Raw genomic sequence first — 23,267 nt, 5'->3', positions numbered from 1 at the left:
AGTTCCTAGGCCATTTTTTAAATCTTTTGTTGCAAATTTAGCACTGAAAAATTAGACAGTTGTAGTCTTTGCCATTTACTGCATCCTGTAGTCTACCTAGCCGGAATTCCACAGAACTCTGAACAAGAACTAGCCTGTCATTCAATCAGCTACATAGGCACATTCATTTAAAACCTGATAGAATGTTACAAAAACTAGTGGCTTTTCATTTTAGCCGCTGGCTCTATCCTATTGTACTCTTTCTTAATGTAACCAAGAAGTACAGGTACATTTTAGACCAGTTTATTTTATTAAAATATTTCTGTTTAGACTTCCTGACTATACTGCAAGACCAGAAATTATCCCAAAGTATATGTGTCTCTTATCCAAGGGTCTGAAGCCAGTTCATCAGCCTGACATTAGCCATCCGCGAAGGCAGAGAGAGCCTTGCATGGGGAAGGGGCAGAAGGTGGATGCCAGAGACATAGAAGGTGCAACATCTGCTCAAAAAGAGCGTTAGACCTATTTGAAAATAAGTACACACTTATCAACATACAATACTAAAAAGAGTGAATAGTTTAAAACCCGGCTTATTGGTTTTCAACTAGCCACTTCTGAAGAAACAGTATACATAATGGCACTCAGCTTAGGGTCCTCCAAGACTCAATTTTGGCCCACTTAGGTATTGAATTTGTCCCTGTTACATCCTCTGGTCACATAGTACACCACTCTCCTTGGCCACTCACATCCTAATGGAAGATAGAGGATTGGACCATACACAGTAGATTTTTTAAAAACCAACGTGGCATCCTAATGATGGGTCACTGGTTTTATCTCTTTGTCCAAAGGACAGCACAAATATTTCTGTTTGTGTTGCTTTTCCCCTCCAGACGCCTCCGGTACCCACTAAGAAAGAGATCCACATAGAGGACTTCCTGTCCTCTCTTCCAGAAGATGCAATAGCACACAGTGTCCTAGGACATTAATTCCTGATTGTCATAGGAAAGGAGTGTGTGTGTGCATGTGTGTGTGTGTGTGCGCGCATGTGTGCTTTCTTCTGTATTGGGGAAAGGGGGTGATCCTAAGCTTCATAACCCTAATTTAGAAACAATTTGCATCTTTAAAAAAAATTACACATTCCTTATTCCCAGGCAAGCTATAGTCAGACAGATGATGAAAGTAACATGAAAACTGGTGATGATGGAGAGCCCTGTGGCCACACAGAGGAGGAAGACAGCAGCCTGGCAGCAGCCTCACCGAAGAGAGGAGCCACCACACCCAGCAGCTCCCGACAAACCCCCCACCCCTAAAGATGTGTTCTGATGACTATAGTGCAGCTAACTTTTTGTTCTAAGATTTTTAGTGTATAGGTATGTGTTTCGAGAAGGAAAAAAAAAGACTTTTGTTCAAAGTTAACTTATCAGCTACATCCTCTGTAACATGGTTCATCTCTGGTTAAAAAGCAAACAAACACAGGCTGAAAACCCATGCTGCTATTATACACAATGGCAGTATTAACAAGTATTTTAAACCTTTGCACATGATATTGAACCTGTTCAGTTTACAATGACAATATTAATACTGTTTATAGCTAGACGTTTGATTTCTGAATTGTTTGGATTTTAGCAAAACAGTTTATTATACACTGTACATTTTTTTCACAGCAATTGGAATAAAACAACCACTTGCAATCATTCACTAACCCTGAAGAATTTGGTTCCTGAGTGTACAAACTCAGAGCTTGGAAGCCAAGAAGGGTCCTTGGCCTGCACGGTCTGTAGTTGACTCCAAGTCTCTGTGAGCAGTGACTTGAACCTAACACACCAGGAAGAATCTATTCTTTGGGGCCTCTTTCCAACTTGGGGTTGTTTTCTTTCAAGATACTCTAACAAATCAGCCATAGAATTTAGTGTAAATATTTTTTTCCAAATAGATACCATATTCAAAAAAGGCAACATTCAAATTATATAGAATCTAGTTTTTAAAAATCAGCACAGATCTTCTTAAAAACTGTGAACTATGTTTTGAAATACTCGTTACTAAAGCTGTTTATAAACCACAGGTGCCATAAGATCCCCAAACGGACTAAAGTTATCTCTGCTCTTCCATGGTCTTGTTCCTCTCATTTTGGCTTTAGGAAGCATGTCTTTAACAGCACTGCTCGTTCACAAGTTCCCCTATCAAGTTGTTTGGAGGCCTTCAGCTTTAAATGTACAGGCTTAAAGTGCGCTTGCAAACGTTCGCTCTCCTTTTATTTCTGAATGTTGATTGCCTTAGCTGGCCACCTGGTGTTCTGCATGTAGCCTTCTGTGGTCATGTGAAAGGAGACAGGCTCTTCTAGGTTGAGTTGGGATTTTGCACTCAGTGAAAAGCTGAAGTGCAACAGAACTATCAAAGACAAGAGGATAAAAGACTGGGATAGTCTTTTCTAAGGACCCTCTTTAGAGGGCCCTAACGACCTCCTTTGGGAATTCTGGGGAAAATGAAAAAGTAATCTTCTAATTGCTTCAATATTTGATTTTTTTTAAAAAGCCTGCGACATATTCAACACATTAGGCTTAAATTAGCAGTTTCTCTGGAATTCCTGTCTCTCCTTTAAAAGAAAGGAGAGAACATGTTAGAATAATTCTCAAAGTGTGTCCCCTGGACCAGCAGCATCTGCAACACTTAGGAAAGTCTCCAAAATACTAATTCTGAAGTCCCACCTCAGGCCTACTGAATCAGAAGCTCTCGGGGTGGGTCCAGAAATCTGTTTTAATCAACCCTCTAGGTGATTCTGATGCTCGCTAAAGGTGGAGAACTACTGCTTTAGAATGAAGTTCGTATAATAAAGTCTCTGAAAAGGCCTTATTCAGAATAAGCAAGAAAGTTTCTGTGATTCACTTTTGCTTCTGGGACTGGCAAAAACCTTCTCCAAACCCAAACAAAAAGTTCGTAGTTGGTGGATGCCCAGCCGAGTCCTGACATCTTCATGCCCCCTCTGCAGAGGGCGGCTGTACGATGTTCACATGTCTGCGTTTGGTCAGACATCATCTCCTTGGCTGCCCTTTGAAACCAAATCACTTGCCTTGGGGATAAAGCACTCGATTGGCATTAGTGAGAGGCCCATCCTGTCCCTTGACGTACTTAATCATACATCTCTCCAGAGAACCCGCCTGAAAAATGTCCCTGAGCACAGGCTGACACCAAAGTGGCACAACTGCACAGTTCTCAGATTTCTTTGCACAGATTGATTTTTATTGCGGGTTTTGTTGGGGTGTCTTAATGTTCATCTCTTTTCCACTGCCCATCCTCTGTGAACCCATACCTCTCTCGATGGAGCAGGTGGCCACTGGTGCCTCATACTCAGTACTGAAAACCACTACATCCCAGCTACCTATAATGCTGTCAGCTCGAAATCATAGCCAGGTAGTTCTTGAACTCAGAACTTAAATCCTGCACGTGGCACTCCACCACTGACTGGACCGAGCTGCCATATGTTGTTTCTTTGTGTTTCTACATCAAAATGTTCGTCTAAGATTTGAACTGTTCTGCTGATAACCTTCCCCGTTGTCATAGCTATTTCATTGCCAACCAACTCCATCACATGGTTGTTGATACCATCATATAAAGCCATTGCAAGGACTCTGGAAACTGCCGCCAATGACCAATTTCTGACTAACCAGCCACCTTTTCTTTCTCTTAGCTCCACGTCAGCACTGAGACCAGACTCAAGCACCCCTGTCCTGTAACCGAGACAAAATGGCGTGTGTTATTTTGGGGTTTTGTGTTTTTTGGTGGGTTTCTTTCCTTGGCTCTCCAGATTTACTTTTGGGGCCTGTTCTAAGTGCAAACCCAGCAGGTTTCACGTGTCGTGTCCATTAGATACAACTACATCTTGTGGGGGTTCTTTCTTGTTCCACAATGAATTGCACATCCATCTCCATCAGAGCTGGTAGCCTATTAATAAGCACTGGTCTAACACAGCCAACCCTCCCCCACAGCGCCAGGTTAAGGGAGGAGGGGAGGAAGGTGAAATCTACTGCATGGGATTCAGGAAACAGTTGTGGTTGGTCAGGACGGAAGTCGGGGTAAGTTTGGTTGGTCAGAGGGAGTTGTGCTGGAGATTGTGAAAAATGGATTCTCGAATGATCTACTATAAGGCAGGGAAGGTTCATTTGTAAGTAGTAATGTGAACTGAATTGCATTAAGAGTGTGTGGCCTTTGTTGTGATATACTATGTATTTTCTTATATGCATGAGCCAAACTGTTGCATCATAATTTAGCAATGATGTCTGCTTTTATTTTGATCATCTTTGTCCACCCTTTTTAGTTCTTGGCTGTTAACTATAGATAGATCTTGTAAATCCAGCAACCTTTGGTTGCTGCATTCACCTTGGTTCGATTCCACACCAGGAGCCACAAGTGAGAACTCCACTGTCCTTAGAAAAAAGGGCATTTTTACTTTTGAACCAAAAAGAGAAAAAAAAAATCAGAAGTGTTACATCTTGAGGCGAATTAACTGTAAGACATTTTTAATTATGACTACTGCAATTTGACACCATTTGAAATAATTCAGAGACACTAAAGATTTCGCAATATTCATTGGTATTGTAAAAAAAATACTACTATTGTATGGATTTTTGTATTGCTGTTAAGTATTGTTTTGTGTGTATGTGTGTGTGTGTTGGAACCTCCTGGGGACATGTTATATTTTGAAGTGATTAAACTATTTAATTGTGTGTCTATATTTTGGAGTGGAATTATTTCTTCATTAAAAAATGTTTTTAAAAACACTATATCTTGGGTGTTTTATTCCTTTGTTTCAATGAATCTTTCCTAAAGCAACCTGGACTCAGTCTGTTGAAAGAAGGAAGGCAGGTAAGTACTCGCAGTTTAAAGCAGGACCCATTGATGGAATATTGAGCCACTGAGGTAAAACAGCTCACCTTCTCTTGCCTTGGGGACACATGGTTTTAACCATTCTACTGTTTTATTAGCATCTGCGAGTATCTGATAGAAATACTATTCTGCTGTATTTCTGATTATACTATGTATGTAAATCCTGTAAATATATGTAATATATTTAAAATTATTTTAATGTTTTTAAAATTATTATTTAAATTATTAAATTTAAATTATAAAATTTTTTAATTATTTTAATATTCTATATATAAAATATAAAAATATATTAAAATGTAATATATATTAAAATATATGTAAAATACATGTAAATATATGTAACATATATTTACATATGTAAATAAATGTAAATCCTGATTATAATTGATATGGAAGTGAGTTTGAAATTCTAACAGCTAACATATTTCATGTTTGTGTCGCACACTGTTCTTAACACTTTATGTGACTTCACTCAATTCTTCGAATCCTCTGCATCTAGCCATGTATTCTGCAAATATTAAGTGCTCAATGGTTTTTTGGTTGAATTACTGAATAAATGAATTTGTGGTGTTTGGTTTGTTTTTTTTCTAGAGCTAATGATAAAGGAGGATCAGCAGGCCTAGGAGGTCAATGTGGTGACAGCAACAGCAATCAAATTAAGAGATCCAAGGAGAGTGTCAAGAGTCCACATGTTAAGTGTTCTTATCTCAGAAACAAACCACAAAGGGACACACAAAAACTTTTGGAGGTGATGGCTATGTCTATTACCTTGATTGTGGTGATGGTTTCCCAGGTATATGTATGTCCAAACTCATCCAATTGTATATATTAAATAGGTACATATTATTGTATATCAATTATACCTCAATAAAACTTTAAAACAAACACATACAGATATAAATCTTGCATGCACAGATGGAAGAAATAGAGTCCACAGTGATAATCACTCCTTCCATTCACATCTCTCCCTCAGAACCTCTGTGAGTCCCATGCAATGGAAGGTTGGGTGTTTCACTTGCTCAAAGATCTGTTCTCTTTACAGGACCTGTGAGTCTGGCTCTACACTTCAAGAATAGCATTTTTGGGAAATCTGACTCTATGGTGCTGAAAGTCTGTGCTTACAGGGTTGGGTTGATTTGAAGTCCATAGAAACAGCTGTCAACACTCTAGAGGCACTAGAAAGAGAAATTAAGAAGTTCTCCATCAATTACAAAGGCAAATACTGACCTGAGATAATCACGAGAGGGAACTCACACAGTCCACTTACTTCCCTTTGAAGGTGAGAGCCAAGGGCATGTCCAGCAGCTCCTGTCCACACCCCTTTGGGCTGTATTTCAATGACTCACCACTTCATCTCTTAGGGGCCACATTTAGCTCTGCCCTACCTCAGCATTTCCCAAATTTATTGAATTATGAAAGCCTCCTGAGAAGTTGATTAATTCTGATTTGGCAGATGTAGAGTAGGGTCAGGTAATCTGGACAGTATTTTTAATAAGCGCTTCAGGTGATATGGTCTGGCCAGTTTTAACAAATGTTATTTCTTTGCTGCTCAAAATACAGTCCAGTGACCAGCAGAATTAGCATCACCTGGACTTTGAGGATTCCTGTATATAGAACATAAAGATACCCTTCCCAGAAGTTGCCATCATCTAATCATGTGGTTGATCTTTCCAGTGACCAGTCCCCATTCTGAAGCTATCTAGGAGCCTACAAAGATTCACCTCATTAGCATAAAAGATATACTCTTGTCACTCAGGTAATTCCAAGGGCTTTTGAAGCTCTGTGCCAGGAGCCAGGTACAAAGACCAGAGAGACCACATATATTCTCCATTATACTACACAATAATACTTGCTTTTATATTTGCCCATGTAGTTACTTTTACTGCAGATCTTTATTTCTTCATACAGCTGCAAGTTACCATTTAGTGTCCTTTCATTTCAACTTGAGGACACCTTGTAGCATGTCTTTCAGGGCAGGTCTACTTGCAGTGAACTCCCCCAGCTTTTGTTTGTTTGGGAATATCTTAATTTCGCCCTCACTTTTAAAGGACAATTTTGCCAGATATAGAATTCTTGGTTGATAGATTTTTTCTTTCAGCAATTTAAATATGTCCACTGTTTTCTGGCTTCCATAGTTCCTGATAAATAGCCAACCGTTCATCTTACTAAGATTCCCTTGTACATGATAGTTGCTACTTTCTTGTTGCTTTCAAGATTGTCTGTCTTTGACATTCAACAGTTTGATTACAATGTGTCTTGATGTGGACCTCACTGAATTTATTCTACCTAGAGTTCATTGTGCCTGTTGGGTGTATAGAAATAAATTTTACAGATAATCTTTCAGGGAGATTGGTTAGGACATCACCACAATAATCCAAACAAAAAGAAATAATGATAGTTTAGACTAAGGGTAGAGTAAAAATGGCTATATTCTAAATACGTTTTGAGGGCCAAACCAACAGATTTTGTGGGTAGACTGGATGTCTGTGAGAGAAAGAGAATAAATAAGGATAATAAAGTAGTTTGAGAGCCCAAATAACTGGGAGAATTAAGTTAAACTACTAAGACCAAGAACACTGGAAACAGCAGAATTTGGGTGGGTATAATTTCAGGAGCTAATTTCTGGACATAATACCTTCGAGATGCCTATTAAACATTCAAGTGAAAAGAGGGAGGAGTACTGGAAATACAGGCTTGAAATTCAGGAGGAAAGTCTGAACTGGTTCTACAAATCTTGACATCATCACTACGGAGATAATAAAAGAGACTGAAACAGAATGGTCAGAAATGTAGGAATAAAATCAGGAGCTGTAGTGGTGATCAACTGTGTTGATGCAGCAGATAAGTCAAGTAAGATAAGAACAGGGAATTAACCTGTCACATGAGTATTGAATTGAATTGATTTAATCATGTTCAAAGAATCTCTTTGCTATTTTAAAGCTTGAAGAACTCCTATGTTCTTAATGAAATCTTCAGGAACACTGAGTGAAAAGTCATGTTTGCTTTTCCTCTAAAAGCCCCAAGGGAGTTGAGTACTATAATAAATCCACAGAGTTGATTCTGATTTCCATCTCCACACACCCTCGCAAGCCTGCTCCTTTTCCTAGTTTCCATTTGGTGAGATCAATCCACAAAGATAGTGCTGACAATCTACATATTGTTGATAGGCTTATAACAACCAAGTTGATATAGAAAATATTTCCCAATTAACTCTCTAAATAGCTTTTTAGTGAAAAGGATATATGTCTTCATTATTTTTGGAAGAGGAGCTTTTCTTTTATGACTTCTGCAATTTCATCTGCCTCCATTACTTTCAGAGGAAGAAAGGCTAAGTTATAAAGCCCTCCCCTCCTCTTTGATGTGTAAAATAAACTTTAAAAAATGACTCTGCCACTTTATGGCAATGTGTGTTTGTTTAATCTTACCTATTGGTTACTTTGAGAGATAAATTAAGTGAAAAGGTACATGCAAAGCACCTAGCAAGGTTCCAGAACATGATGGAAGATCAACAACTTCATTTCCTTTCCCTTTTTCCCTTCTGAAGCTTGTGACCCTCATTTATAAAATGAAGGTGATAGTTTTTTGTTTTCAGAAAATTCACACAAAAGTAAATTACCTCAAAGATAAATATGAAAAAATATATTCAGCCTATTTAGGAATAAAATGACTGGAATTTAAAACTGTGTTATACCTGTTTAAAAACCTATTAAATGAGCAAAGTCAGTCAATGCTAGAAAAGTGGAATATCTGCTACTAAAAATATGCACCTGTGAAAGATTGTGTATGGTGGGGTAGTCAGGCAGAGGGGTTGGGCAATGAAGGAGGTAGAAGAGAGATTCAAAAACGTTCATGCTTTACAACTCAATAGCACCACATCATGGACTTTCAAAGACATTAAGCTTGTTAGACTCAAATATAAATACTTAAAAATCTGACAACAGAAAACAGTTAACTGAATCATGGTATATCTAAACAACGCAATATTTTGCAGCAAATAAATATGTATGCATAGACATTAAAATGGTTATAAACTGGTGAGAATGTATAATGATGGAACCACTTTGGAAAATAGTCTCACGATTCCAAAAAATGTTAAGCATAGAGTTACCATATGACATAGAATTGTTATTCTACTCCTATGAAAATGAAAACATGTATACACAGAAATATGTACATAAATATTTATACCAGCATTTATTCATAATAGCGAAAAGAGTGAAAACAATTCAAATGTCCATCAACTGATGAATGGATAAACAGAATTTGGTATAAACATGCAATTAAATAATTATTTGACGATAAAAAGGAATGAAATGGGCAGGGTGCAGTAGCTCATACCTGTAATCCCAGCACTTTGAGAGGCAAAGGCAGGCAGATCACTAGAGGTCAGGAGTTTGAGACCAGCCTGACCAACATGGCAAAACCCCGTCTCTACAAAAATACAAAAAATTAGCCGGGTGTGGTGGCACACATCTGTAATCCCAGCTACTTAAGAAGGTGAAACAGGAGAATCATTTAAACCCAGGAGGCGGAAATTGCAGTAAGCCGAGGTCACACCACTGCACTCCAGCCTGGGTGACAGAGTGAGACTCCATATTTAAAAAAAAAAAAAAAAAAAAAAAAGGAATGAAATACTGATACATGAAACAACATGGATGAGCCTTTAAAAGACTATGCAAGGTAAAATAAATCAGTCAAAACAGACCACATATTGTATCATTCCATTTACATGAAGTGTCCAGAACATGCATATTCATATCCACAGAGGCAAGTAGATTAGTGTCTGCTTAGTGTTGTGGAGAAAGGAAGAATGACTGCTGGTGAATATGGGGTTTCTTTCTGTGGGAGGATGAAAATATTTTTAAATTGATTAGGCTAAAAAAATCACTAATTTGTACACTTTAAATAGATGAATTGTATGATGTGTGAATTGCATCTTGATAAAGCTGCTCTATAAATGACTGAAGAACTTAATAACAGGATCAAACACTTGTGTCTGCTATGAACAATCATTAAAGTGGGATTTTAAAAATTTATATGAAACATACAACTATGTAGAAATATGCACAGAAAAAAGAGTAGGAGCTTCTGGATAATATATTTAAAAGGCACACATTTGGAGAAAATGGAAGAGGAAATAACATTTTGGAAACTGGAAAGCAAATGAGCTCATGGTCACTAACCTAGCAAATCAGAGCAGGCCGACTCCTGTGCTGAGAACCAACCAGAATCCTCAAGTCTCAGGAATTGGCACCAGGTACCTCTGAAAATGGGACACACAACAGAGTTTGTTGAAAGCTCATGAGGAAACAAATCCTAGATCCTCTTCTCTTTTTCACCCCACTGGGTGACTGTCCTTCTCCCACTCTGGTGAAAACAGGAGGTTCATACTACAGAGAGGGCAAGATAGAGGGGTCTGGTCTACTCTAGAGGATACCAGGCCTAACTGAAGGATGAGTATCATACAAACACATGGGAATTTTGTAATCCTATACATTGTAAATTCTGAGACCCTCCAGCCGCCTTTCTCAACACACAGAACACTGGCAGTCAGGCCTTTACCTTCAGATCAGAGATGAAAGAGCCTTCTTTGGGGTATCTGACCAATCCAAAAGAAAAGCCCTAGACATACTGACATGGGCCCAAGCAGAATGAAAGAGATGAACTGGAAAAAAACTAAAAGGCAGAAATGAAGTCCACAGGCTCACAGCCCGGGCGGCGCCCTGACAGCCCGGGCGGCGCCCCGGGCCCTGACAGCCTGGGCGGCGCCCTCAGCCTAGTTAAAGATCCGACCCCGGACCTAACCGATTAGGTTAATTAGGTTATCTATAGACTCCGGACATTGTAAGGACAAACGTTGTGAAAGTCTCTGTCCTGCTCCTAATTACCGGTGTCTGCCACATATCTTAGTCCTGGGCCCAGTACGAACACAATCCTCATATTTTGTCCCAACTTCCTGAGCCCAACACACCCCCCCACCTCACACAACACCATAGAGAGCCCCTGATAAGATCACAACCGTTTGTAGTTTTACTAAAAACGCGGGAACAAATGGAAAACTGTTAATTTGTATATAACCATTACCAGCTGTAATGCTGCAACCAAAAGAATTCCTTTGTACCTCTGTAACCCCCCTTGCATATCCTGTATGCATCGGGACTATAAAGAGCGGCCACATGCATCATTGGGGCCCTCTTGTATGTTGTAAAACAGAGGGACCAAGTTCGAACTTGCATTAAAGATCCTTGCCGCTTGGCTTTGACTCTGGATTCTGGTGGACTTTTTCGGGGAATAAAGGGTCTGGGAATAACAAGAGCACCCTAAAGCAAAGCTTGCGTTCAATCAGCTCCACTAATATGCTAAGACTACAAATCAGCTATTTAGACCCCCACTCTTAAACAGGAGCAGACAATCAAGTATAACCAGATATTTGAGTAGATCCTTTCACATAAATGTTAGAGACCAAGACAAAGAGACAAAAAAAAAAAGAAAAGAAAAAGAAAAAACCCTAGAAGAAAAGTGGTCTATGGTGCATAAATTAAATAAGATAATCTCAGCTGTTACAAAATCAAACCCACATAGAACAATGGCTTAAACCCCAAAATGGGAGCTCCTGATTAGTAGGCAGCTCTCCTCCAAGTATTGATTTAGGGATCCAAGTTCCTTTCACTTTTTGAAAATTTGCAATTGCATTTCTTAGCAGATTCCCACAATTGTATGATGGTCATGCTGAGAAAAACCTGCATTAACCCTTATTTACATTTAGAAAATAACTAAAAAAGAAAAACTAGGTAATTATTCATCCCCAAATTGTTCAAGAAAACTAATAAGGCCCAGTGCAGTGGCTCACGTGTGTGTAATCTCAACATTTTGGGAGGCCAAGGTGGGCAGATCACCTGAGTCCAGGAATTCCAGACTAGCCTGGGCAACATGGCGAAACCCTGTCTCCACTAAAAATACAAAAAATTAGCCTGGCATGGTGGCAGGCACCTGTAATCCCAGCTACTTGGGAGGCTGAGGCAGGAGAATTGCTTGAACCTGGGAGGTGGAGGTTAAAGTGAGCCAAGATCACCATTGCAATCCAGCCTGGGCAACAACAGCAAAACTCCATCTCAAAAAAAAAAAAAGAGAAAGAAAGTAAAAAGACTAATCATAGTAAGCCATATATCTCAGCTTTGAATCTCACCTCCAAATAGCATATGCAACATAATAATGTAAGCACAGCATGTTAATCAACCAAAATCTCTATGGAGAAGGTGGGAGATGATACACATACATGGTAGAGGGACAAAGCTAACTTCTCTGCCATTTTCCGTAATGGGAAGTCCATAGACAATGCCTAAAACTTATAAAACAAGAAGAAACACAAATATGTTATTTAGAGATGAGGTAAACACAAAAGAAAAGCTTTAAAAGAGGTGGAATTAGTTGTTTCTGAGAAAGGAAATTTGGGGAGAATGAAAACATTTTATGCCATGTGAATATAATTTTGATTTATAAATAGAAAAAAAATGGTGGAAAATATTTTAAGGTATTAACAGTGACTGTCCCTGGGTAAAGGACTTTGGATAAATTTTTAAAACATTCTTTCTTCCTCTATATTTTCTGCATATTCTGAAGTAAACATGAACTATTTTACAACTGAAGTATTAAAGTGTAAAAGTAACCTGTTTGTCTCAAAATTGTAAGAGTTAAATGTGAAATGTTTTAAACAAACTGGCATTTTAAAATTTTAGCTATTCGAATTAAATAAAAGGAGATGAGTTTTTTTGAGGTGAAATTGCTATTCCATATGATAGAAAATTTGGGTATATTAGATCCTTTTGTAAAACACACCAGATTGCCACTCTTATTTTCTGAACTATCTTGCCTCTTTTTTTTCTTCATAACAAAATAAATGTCCTTCCAGGGAGTACCATAATTTTTAGGCAAACACTTGACTGGTATATTAGTCTATTCTCACACAGCTAACAAAGACATATCTGAGACTGGGTAATTTACAAAGGAAAGAAGTTTAATTGACTCACAGCTCAGTATGACTGGAGAGGCCTCGGGAAACTTCCAACCATGATGGAAGGGAAAGCAAACACTTCTTTCTTCACATGGCAGCAGGAAAGAGAAGAATGAAAACCAAGTGTTGGGGAAGCCCCTTAAAAAACCATCAGATCTCCTGAGAACTCACTATCACAAGAATAGCATGGAGGAAATCACCCCCATGATTCAATTACCTCCTACCAGATCCATCCCATGACATGTGGGGATTATGGAAACTATAATTCAAGATGAGATTTGGGTGGGGACACAGCCGAACCATATCATTCTGCCCCTGGCCCCTCCCAAATCTCATGTCCTCACAATTCAAAACATAATCATGTCCTTCCAATAGTCCCCTGAAGTCTTAACTCATTCCAGTATGGTCTCAAAAGTCCAAGTCCAAAGTCTCATCTGAGATAAGGCAAGTCCCTTCTGCCTATGAGCCTGTAAAATCAAAAGCAAGTTAGTTACTTCCTAGATACAATGGGGGTACAGGCATTGGGTAAATATGCCCACTCCAAATGGGAGAAATTGGACAAAACAAAGGGGCTATAGGTCCCATGCAAATCCAAAATCGAATAAGGCAGTCATTAAAACTTAAAATTCCAATATGATCTACTATGACTCCATATCTCACATACAGGTAACAGTGATGCAAGAGGTGGGCTCCCACAGCCCCAGGCAGCTCCACCACTGTGGCTTTGCAGGGTATAGTCCCATCCCAGCTAGCATAGAGTGTCTGCAGCTTTTCCAGGTGCACAGTGCAAGCTGTCAGTGGGTCTACCATTCTGGGGTCTGGAGGACTGTGGCCCTCTTCTCACAGCTCCACTAGGCAGTGCTCCAGTAGAGACTCTGTGTAGGGCTCCAACCCTGCATTTCCCTTCAGCACTGCCCTAGCAGAGGGTCTCCATGAAGGCTCCATCCCTGCAGCAAACTTCTGCCTAGACATCAGGTATTTCCATACATCCTCTGAAATCCAGGCAGAGGTTCCCAAACCTCAATTCTTGACTTATGTGTGCCCACAGGCTCAACATCATGTGGAAACTGCGAAGGCCTGGGGCTTGTACCCTATGAAGCAATGGCCTGAGATGTACATTGGCCCCTGTTAACCATAGCTACAGTAGCTGAGATGCAAGACACCAAGTCCCAAAGCTGCACACAGCAGGAAGGCCCTGGACCTGGCCTAGGAAACCACTTTTCCTTCCTAGGCCTCCAGGCCTCTGATGGGAGAGGCTGCTGTGAAGGTGTCTGACATGCCTTGGAGACATTTTCCCTATTGTCTTGGTGATTAACATTAGGCTCCTTGTTATCTTTGCAAATATCTGCATCCTGCTTGAATTTCTCCCCAGAAAATGGGGTTTTCTTTTCTATCACAATAGTCAGGCTGCAAATTTTCAAAGGTTTATGCTCTTCTTCCTCTTGAATGCTTTGCCACTTACAAATGTTTCTTGCCAGATACCCTAAATCACCTCTCTCATGTTCAGAGTTCCACAGATTTCTAAGGCAGGGGCAAAATGCCACCAGTCTCTTTGCACGGCAAGAGTGACAAGAGTGACCTTTATTTCAGTTCCCAACAAGTTTCCCATCTCCATCGAGACCACCTCAGTCGACTTCATTTTCCATATCACTATAAGCATTTTGTTCAAAGCCATTCAACAAGTCTCTAGGAAGCTCCAGACTTCCCCACCATCTTCCTGTCTTCTGAGCCCTTCAGTCTCTACGAATTCCAAATTTTCCCACCTACTTCTGAGCCCTCCAAACTGTTCCAACCTCTGCCTGTTACCAAGTTCCAAAGTTGTGTTCCACCTTCAGGTATCCTTATAGCAGCACTCCACTCTCAATACCAATTAACTGTATTAGTTCATTCTCACACTGCTAATAAAGACATACCCAAGACTAGGTAATTTCTAAAGGAAAGAAGTTTAATTGACTCACTGATCAGGATAGCTGGGGAGGCCTCAGGAAACTTCCAGCCATGGCAGAAGGAAAAGCAAACATGTCCTTCTTCACATAGCAAAAGGAGAGAAAAGAATGAGAACTGAGTGAAGTGGGAAGCCCCTTATAAAACCACCAGATATTGTGAGAACTTACTCATTATCACGAGAATAGCATCAGGGAAACCAATTCCACAATTCAATTACCTCCTACTGGGTCCCTCCCATGACACGTGGGAATTATGGGAACTACAATTCAGGATGAGATTTGGGTGGGCATGCAGCCAAACCATATGAACTGGTAATTAGAACAATCAGCAGAGCCAACTAAATGTATAAAATTTCCCAACTTACAGCATCATTTCATGTCATTTGTTTTTGTTTCTCTGCCATGCATGTATAAACATCTCAAGGTAAAAAATCCACACACCCTCTCTTCTTCCTTCTCTTCCTCTTGTTCTTCATTTCTCTCTTTTATTCTTTCCTCCCAAATTTCAGATACTGAGAAAAAATAACTAACATTGGTGTAGTGTTAAGGTAACATTTACAATTTCCACAAAAATCTATTTTCTTTCCATTTAATCCTCACAATACCCATTTTAGGAAGGTGGTAATATTCTCTTCTTTTAATGATACAGAAAACAGAATCACAGAGTGATTTGCCCAGAACACTCCATGGGGAAACCACAACTGGAACCTACATGGCTTCATCTTCATGATGGTCATTTACAACAGGTGTTCAATAAGTGTAGCTCAGCCAACCATAACCTGAGAAGAACCTGGGATACTCAACCTCTAGTTAGTCCAGATTATGCTTCCTTTTGTTCACTAGGCAGAAGAGTGGATAATTATCTGGGAACTCTCTTTGTGGTGGAAAAATCTGCAGACAAGGTAAAAATAGGAAAGAAGGCCAGGCATGCCATCAAACAAGAAACAGAAGGCAAAACACAAGACATTTCCCACTTATGAAAAGATGGTATGCTTCTGGAAGGAGTTTCAAAAGCAGGTTTCTCTCTCTATCCACAGGGAAGTAGACTTCAGCTCGCCCCCACCAGATATGGCATCAGCCAAGATTAAGATTTGCCCGAGGAACTGTGCTCAGTTTCTTGGCTTCGGTTTAATTCCTGCTGCTGTCTTCTGGTCGCCCTAGCAACATATATTAAAAATGAAAATTTTTGTTTTAAACACTATTTGTGCTAGTAAAAGAGAACTGGAAGACTAGGGAAAGGTGAAGAGATATTTTCAGAACCAAATGTTTTTCTAAGACATCAGACTCTGCAGCAATGCTGTGATGTACACTAAGAACCACACAGTCTCAAAACCTTCCCCTAAGATTTCATTGGCAAAAGTCAGGAGTAAGAGGGTGGTCCTGGTTGTAGAACACTAGAGAAGCTTAGGGCAAGAACTTTTTTCTGATTCATAGTCAATTTCAGAACAATGGTCCTCTGAAAACCAAAATCCTTTATAGCCTTTTTATTTTTTTTTATTTTATTTTTTTTTTTTTTTGAGACAGGTTCTCACTCTGTCACCTAGGCTGGAGTGCAGTGGTGCAATCATAGCTCATTGCAGCTTCTATCTTCTGGGCTCAAGCAATCCTCCCACCTCAGCTTCCCAAGCAGGTGGGACTAGAGGCACGTGCCAGCATGCCCAGCTAGTATCTATCTATCTATCTATCTATCTATCTATCTATCTATCTATTTATTTATTTATTTATTTATTTACTTACTGAGAGAGGGTCTCATTCTGTTGCACAGTGGAGTACAGTGACACAATCTCAGCTCACTGCAGCCTTGACCTCCAAGTCTCATATATAAGGTGATCCTCCTGCCTCAGCCTCCCAAGTAGCTAGGACCACAAGTGTGTGCCACCACACCTGGCTAATTTTTGTATTTTTTGTAGAAATAGGGTTTCACCATGTTGCCCAGGCTGGTCTCAAACTCCTGGGCTCAAGCAATCCACCCACATTGGCCTCCCAAAGTGCTGGGATTACAGGTGTTAGCTACCATGCTTGACCCCTTTATAGCCTTAAATAGAAAAAGAATGCTGTCTTTGAAGGGGTTAGTATATGGAAGAAAAGAAATATTCTCCCTCTGTTGCAAAGAGAGCCCTTGATGGAGAGAGATTAAAATATTTTAACACTATAAAAATGAGAATATCATTTTACCGGAAAACTAAATCAAGGCTAAGAAAAGATACTGAAAACTGCGTGTCAAACTTATCTTCATTTCCTGGCTCTCACTGTCCACTACAAGGAAGCATATTTGTTCAACTACAGAGATAGATGATTTTCCAGCCATGAACTCTCTCAATTGTCCCTCAGTATCCACCAAGGATAGGTTGCAGGAACCACCCCACCAACTGATACCAAAATCCGTGGGTGCTCAAGTCTCTGATGTAAAATAATGTAGTATTTGCGTAGAACTTAAGCACATCCTCCTATACAGTTTAAATCATCTCTAGATTACTTGTAACACTCATACAATGTAAATGCTATACAAATAGTTGTTTTACCATATTTCTTAAAATTTGTATTTTTTTATTGTTTTTTTTTTTTTCTGAATATTTGTTATCTGTGGCTGGTTGAATCTGTGGATGCAGAACCCACAGATACGAAGAGCTGACTGTGTTATACAGATCTTTGTTTAATGAATATTGAACTGTGTAAGGGTTAGTTCTCAACTTTTTTTCTGAAAAAGCACAAAGTCGTTCTTCACATGACCACTTAGCGGAATGCTAAACTGCAAATCTGTGAAGGTGAGCTGTACAAAGCTGACAGAATTTATCCTAGGACCATAGCTTCGGCCTGATCTGAGCAGGCCTGATGAAGGGACAAAGCTTTGTTAATGGTGCTTGTTCACTCATTTGCCTTATCAGATTCTAACCCTGTGGTAGGCAGTGCCTGCCCTCATTGGAAACATCACATAACCCAATGCCTGGCGCAAAGTGATTGAGCAAAAATTATAGAAGAAATGAAGAAAATAAGGAGGACAAAGTATTCCTCAGGCTACATTTCTAAATATCAGTGGTCACAGTCAGAATCTTTCATGAAAGCTTTGGAATAGAGGAAAGTCTATTTGGAATAGACCCTGATAAGCACTAGAAACAGGAGGTTGATGCAGCAACCCATGTGCTCTAAAATTAGGTGGAAGTGATGCTTGTTCTAAGAAGTGGAGACGCTGATTTGTATTCTGACCCCTGAGCTACAAAAATACCTGACAACAGAGCCAGAACTTTCTCAGAAAGTGACTCAGCAGCTTGCCTCACACTGACCCAGTTTAGCACTGAAAGCCCCAAGTCCTGAGAAATCCTCAGTTCCCGTCAGATCAAAACAGTGGTCACCCTAGAAAACAGAGATGTTCGAGCACCCCAGCAGGTAAAAATTCTCAGCTGAATTCTGCATCATACAGCATGTAAGTTGTTAATCTAGAGTGGGACATTTTGGGGACAAAATAAAATTTTTTTTTATTCTACCATGAACATATCTTTTTTATCAAAAGCTTAATTTTTAGAAGGATTTCATTCTGATGTCTTGCTGGACTGCATCAGCTGCAGAATTCACTTGAAGGTATCTAAAATGAGAACACCTGTGGATTTACTTTGGTGTTTCTAAAATGAGATAACCTAAGGATTTGAGTTTTTTACACATCTAGATAGTAGAGTGCATTAAAATGAAGTTGAATCTCAATAACTGATACTGAGATTTTTTTAAAGACAGTGATTGGCTATGAGAATAAATTTACTCTTGAGACCACCTCCAAAATTTTGACTAGATTATTAACTTGCCCTCCCATTCTCTTGAAGGGAAGACATCATTTAGTTCATGTAAGAACAGAATCAAATTATTCAGACATGAGTTTAGACAGAAGGGCTGAGATGCAGCCCTGTTTTCACCACTGCATTGTTCTGTCCACTGCCCATCCCACCCCCCGGAAACTCAGTGGGGCATCGAAACTGACTCTGGAAAGACACATGTGAGCTTGGACTCTGCAGAGGGAATATACAGTCTGGCCCTTAGAGATTTTTCCATATTGAATCAAAGACTAATAAATGCTGTAAAGACTTCTGTTCACAATAAGAGTAACACCCTGACATTTCTGGAAAAAGTTACTAACATACAGTGGGATTCACATATTACATTATTGAATGCCCCTATCTTGCAATTTCTGGAGGAAACTTGTCCTAACATAATTTAGTTTTAGTTTTTTAATAATTCAGGGTTTGAAATACATAATAAGCAAATTCTGATGATCCAGAAACTACAGAACAAACAAATTACATAAAAGATCTCCAAGACTTCCTGGTAAGATGTTTCAGCAGTTACTAAAGAGTTCACCTCTGAATGAACTTACATCCTTACCAGTAGCTGATTTTTCATTCAGATGAAAATTCAACTGAAAATACTTTCAGTTCAATGGTAACGACCAATAAAGAAAGAATTTTTGCATAGAGATTTAGGCAAGCACAAATCAGTCTTACATCAGTTTCACTCAGCTTTATGTTCCACACAGCATGTATTCCTTGAATACAAAAATAAAAAAAACTAAATCCTTGATATTTTTATATCAGAGACAGTATTTTTCTGATACATATATCAATATACATCCATTCATTGTAGTGGCCCAAGGACCTTGTGATCACAGTAATGATATGAGACCCAGAGTTTTCCTTGTTTATAAGTCAGTCATCAAAAAAATGATCCTTTTTGGAGTTTTATGTGATCATTACACTTTTTTGGATGAAAGAGATAATCTACAAATCACAAGAAGGAGGGCTTAAAGTTTATATTGTATACTAGGCTAGTGATTAGAAAATACTACCAGGATATGTAAATTACTCACCTACAGCTTGCTACAGGAGCCACTTCAGGTGGAGCATGGGAAAGCATATACGTGACTGTTCCTGACTGTAAGTAGATGGGAAAGCCTGAATTCAAGCATGAGAAATGCTGTGAAAGAAGAAAAAATGTTTTGGAATAATAATGGTTATTCTATCTGAAAAGGTATATCCTTAGTGAATTGTTCCTAACCATAACCTAAATCCTTGTATTTTCCACAAATCAGCATTTACTGAACAAATGTAAGAGGATAAATGATTACCATTCCCCCTCTAGGAACATCTGTTTCCAAAGGAATTTTGGCAGAGATTACAAGTGATGTCAGACTGCTAGGCACAAAGATTACAATCTGGCTAATTCTTGCCTTGGCATTCCTAGCTCCAGGGGAGCCTTCACTACAAAACACGCAAGCCAGAGTTTGAAATGGGTTACTACACATTCTCACTGGAAAACAAACAAAAGGCTGGAGGCAGGAAGTGCTCATAGCTGGAGTTTTACTGAATGTCTCAAATGTTTACATTCAACATTCCTCAAAACATCTATTTGGGAAGATGAATAAAGAGAAACATTACCCATTATGATGTTTAGCATCAACAAATATTTATTGAGATAACTCCTTTGAGGTAGAAGGAGCCTTTAGTTTTCTTTTTTTTTCTTTTCTTTTCTTTTCTTTCTTTCTTTTTTTTTTTTTTCTGAGACGGAATCTTGCTCTGTCATCCAGGCTGCAGTGCAGTGGCACAAACTCAGTTCACTGCAACCTCTGCTGCCTGGGTTCAAGCAATTCTCCTGCCTCAGCCTCCTGAGTAGCTGGGATGACAGGTGCATGCCAACATTCCTGGTTAGTTTTTTGGTATTTTTTAGTAGAGATTGGGCTTCACCATGTTGGTCAGGCTGGTCTCCAACTCCTGACCTCAGGTGGTCCGCCTGCCTTGGCCTCCCAAAGTGCTGGGATTACAGGCATGAGCCACTCCAGGTTCTTTCTTTATGGACCAATGTGGTTCACAACACTCATAGAATAGTTACACTTCAGAGGGGTAGTTGGCTCACTGGGATTTCATAGGATTCTATAATTACTTTTTATTCATCAGCTTTCACTGGGTCTTTAGAAATGTGGTCAAGAAAGGATTTGGGGTGGATTACTTAGACCAGGGACTCCAGCAACCACTTTAGACTGGGAAGACTCATTATTGTGAGCATATATTGTGAGCATTTTAAACATGGATGGAAAGAGGTGACATTCGGGTTTGGTTGTAACCTGCAAAATATTGGTCTAAAGAAATGCAACTCCTTCAAAGTTAAGGTTTGGTGGACAAGAGAGACTTTGCCCTAAGCTAATACAAAAGAGAATTAAAGAAAAGACCACTGAAATCAAGTAAAAAGTCTGTTTTGATGCAGAAAAGAAAATGGAATAGAAAGGAATGTGCCATGTGCCATGTGCCATCACTTGGACCCACAGAAAGCAGCAATGATGTTTCTGCGGCATTTTTTTTTTCCAGGTTAAAACTGGGTACATTAAAGAACAGGGATGTGCTATAGAGATTTTCACTGGATGACATGTAGTCGTTTGATTGTATCACAACTGTTGAATCATTAAGTTTGGCTAGGGGACTAACATTCCATAAAGTTAAATGATACATTGAAAAATCAAGGGGCACCAAGCATCAAGGAGGAGACTGGCTTACTTGACCCGAGGCAAATCACGTAACTTCTTATTTTCAATAAACTTCTCACTGAGGGTATGGATGCTTGCTCTAAATTCTTTACAGATTTATGGTGATGACCAAATAAAGTAACACAATAAAATATAAATATACAGTAATTTATGATCATATAAATGAAAAGCACTATGAAGAAATATAATTCACCCTTCAAATATAATGCACTATTATTACACACACATCAGTTCCAGCACTATAAACTTAGTTAATTTTTATGTTCAGAGAACTTACTGTGATCAATTCCCTTCACCTCTTTTAAGAAGTCAAGGGCATTTGTTCATTTACTGAATGACATTGTTTTTAAATTATTCACCATAGAAAAATGGGTCTGATCTGCAGACACCAATTAACATTGTAGTGACCCTTGCCCCTCCTAGTTACCAGTCCCACTCCATCACCTTCCCCTCCCCTTCAGCTGTCTTTCTTCAGGCAGTTAGGGTAAAGGTTATGTAATTGCAGCAGTTCCTCCACCACTCATGATTAGAGGCCAATGTAACTGCCAGCCAAAAAGCTGAAATAAACTCCACAATGATTACACTCCACTGTTCCTGAGATTTAACAGAAATTGTCCAACTAGAACCAGAAAAATATATATACACACACATATGTAAAAGACAAGAAAATCTGACCCAATGCCAAAGGAATGTTGTCCCCCTCCTCCAAGTAAACACAAATGTGTATCTGGTTATGAAAGAATTGTCCGGGAGAGTTCTCAGGCTCTGGTGTGAAGAATCCTGCTGATCTGTCACTCACCACCATCTCCCCAGCCCCAAAGGTTCAGACAGGAAGTCAAAGGACGCATGAGCAGAAACGATAGAGGGATTTTTTGTTTTTGTTTTTAGGAGTGAGATATTGAAAGCTGGCTCCCATTCCATGGCTGCAGGCCTCCTTTAAACATAAACAGCAGCAGGAGCGGAGAGTGGCTGCCATATTTCAATGCCAAAGAAACACAAAATGATGAGCGCAGATTTTTGGCTTTATATTAAAGCTTGGTTTTTTCAACAACCCCTTTTGTTGCCTCTAAAGACAATGGTCTCGGTGTTCCTGAGCCAGATTCCTGGGACTCTGAGCAGAGCCTCCCTTGCCGCACCCCAGCGGAGTTCACTCCACAAGCAGGGCTCGTGTCCCTTTGGGTTGAAAGCAAGCCGTCTTTCCCCTCCTGGCCCACTGCTGTAGAAGCATTTGTTTATTGAAGGTAAAGAGCAGTGGTATATGACACTTGGAATCTGCAGACCAAGCCCCAGGGTAGTTTGGTGAGGGATGTGCTCAGTGGTTTCTGCTTGGTTGGGAAACGGTAATTTCATCATGAGTTCTGCAATGGATTCATGTGGATGGAGTTAAGGATTTATCCACTTCATTAATTCATTGTAGGTTTAATTTTTTTAATGAATGTTTATCATTTTAGGTTTATGTCACGTAAGGTAGCAATAATCAACTTCACTAGATAGAACTAAGAAGCTTTTTACTCTCCTTCCAGTCTAGCAGTTAAAACAAACCAAAAATTCTCCTAAATGCTTAAGTATCTCAGGTATTTTACATAGTTCAGTGTCTCAGTGCAGATATTTGAGTCACTCAAATACGAAGAGGTATGGTCATGCATATTCCCTTATCCCCAGGAACCGCCTTTTTTAAAGCACTACTTTCGGATTTCAAAGTTCTATTGCAAAAGCACTTAAATACTGTGTGAGGGTACTGGTTTCTTACACTTCCCTTGTAACTCACAAAGGGTTCCCCCCTGCTGATTTTTAACCTCACAGATGAGAATGGAATTCAAAATTGTATACTCGTATTTTAACTATGATTACTTATATAACATAACCAATTAGCAATTAATATCTAATAATATATATTAAATTTTTAATAATTACATATTTAATAATTCTTATT

The 23,267-nt window shown here is 39.3% G+C and overlaps 1 protein-coding gene and 1 long non-coding RNA gene across 26 annotated transcripts in view; one reads left to right on the top strand and one right to left on the bottom strand.

Annotated features, from left to right (window-relative positions):
• Positions 1 to 4,757, top strand: part of DTNA (dystrobrevin alpha) — a 419,414-nt gene extending 414,657 nt beyond the window's left edge. For 12 of the 25 annotated variants that reach the window (XM_017874046.1, XM_017874045.1, XM_017874038.1 and 9 more), the window contains one exon: positions 3,665 to 4,757. In XM_017874046.1, the coding sequence (XP_017729535.1) occupies positions 3,665 to 3,805 (141 nt within the window). In that variant the 3' untranslated portion in view covers positions 3,806 to 4,757. Of the gene's footprint in view, positions 1 to 1,130 lie in introns of all 25 variants that reach the window. The other 13 variants (XM_017874053.1, XM_017874050.1, XM_017874044.1 and 10 more) reach the window with 4 other exon arrangements.
• Positions 4,758 to 19,739: 14,982 nt separating this feature from the next.
• Positions 19,740 to 23,267, bottom strand: part of LOC108530912 (uncharacterized) — a 36,755-nt gene continuing 33,227 nt past the window's right edge. The window contains exon 4 of the long non-coding RNA XR_001886020.1: positions 19,740 to 19,773. This is a non-coding gene — a long non-coding RNA (uncharacterized LOC108530912). The remainder of the gene's footprint in view (positions 19,774 to 23,267) is intronic.

The sequence above is a fragment of the Rhinopithecus bieti genome, unplaced genomic scaffold (genome assembly GCF_001698545.2).
Source record: "Rhinopithecus bieti isolate Rb0 unplaced genomic scaffold, ASM169854v2 scaffold_5260, whole genome shotgun sequence".
In the NCBI taxonomy this organism is placed as follows: Eukaryota; Metazoa; Chordata; class Mammalia; order Primates; family Cercopithecidae; genus Rhinopithecus; species Rhinopithecus bieti.
This window is presented reverse-complemented; position numbering and strand designations above follow the sequence as displayed.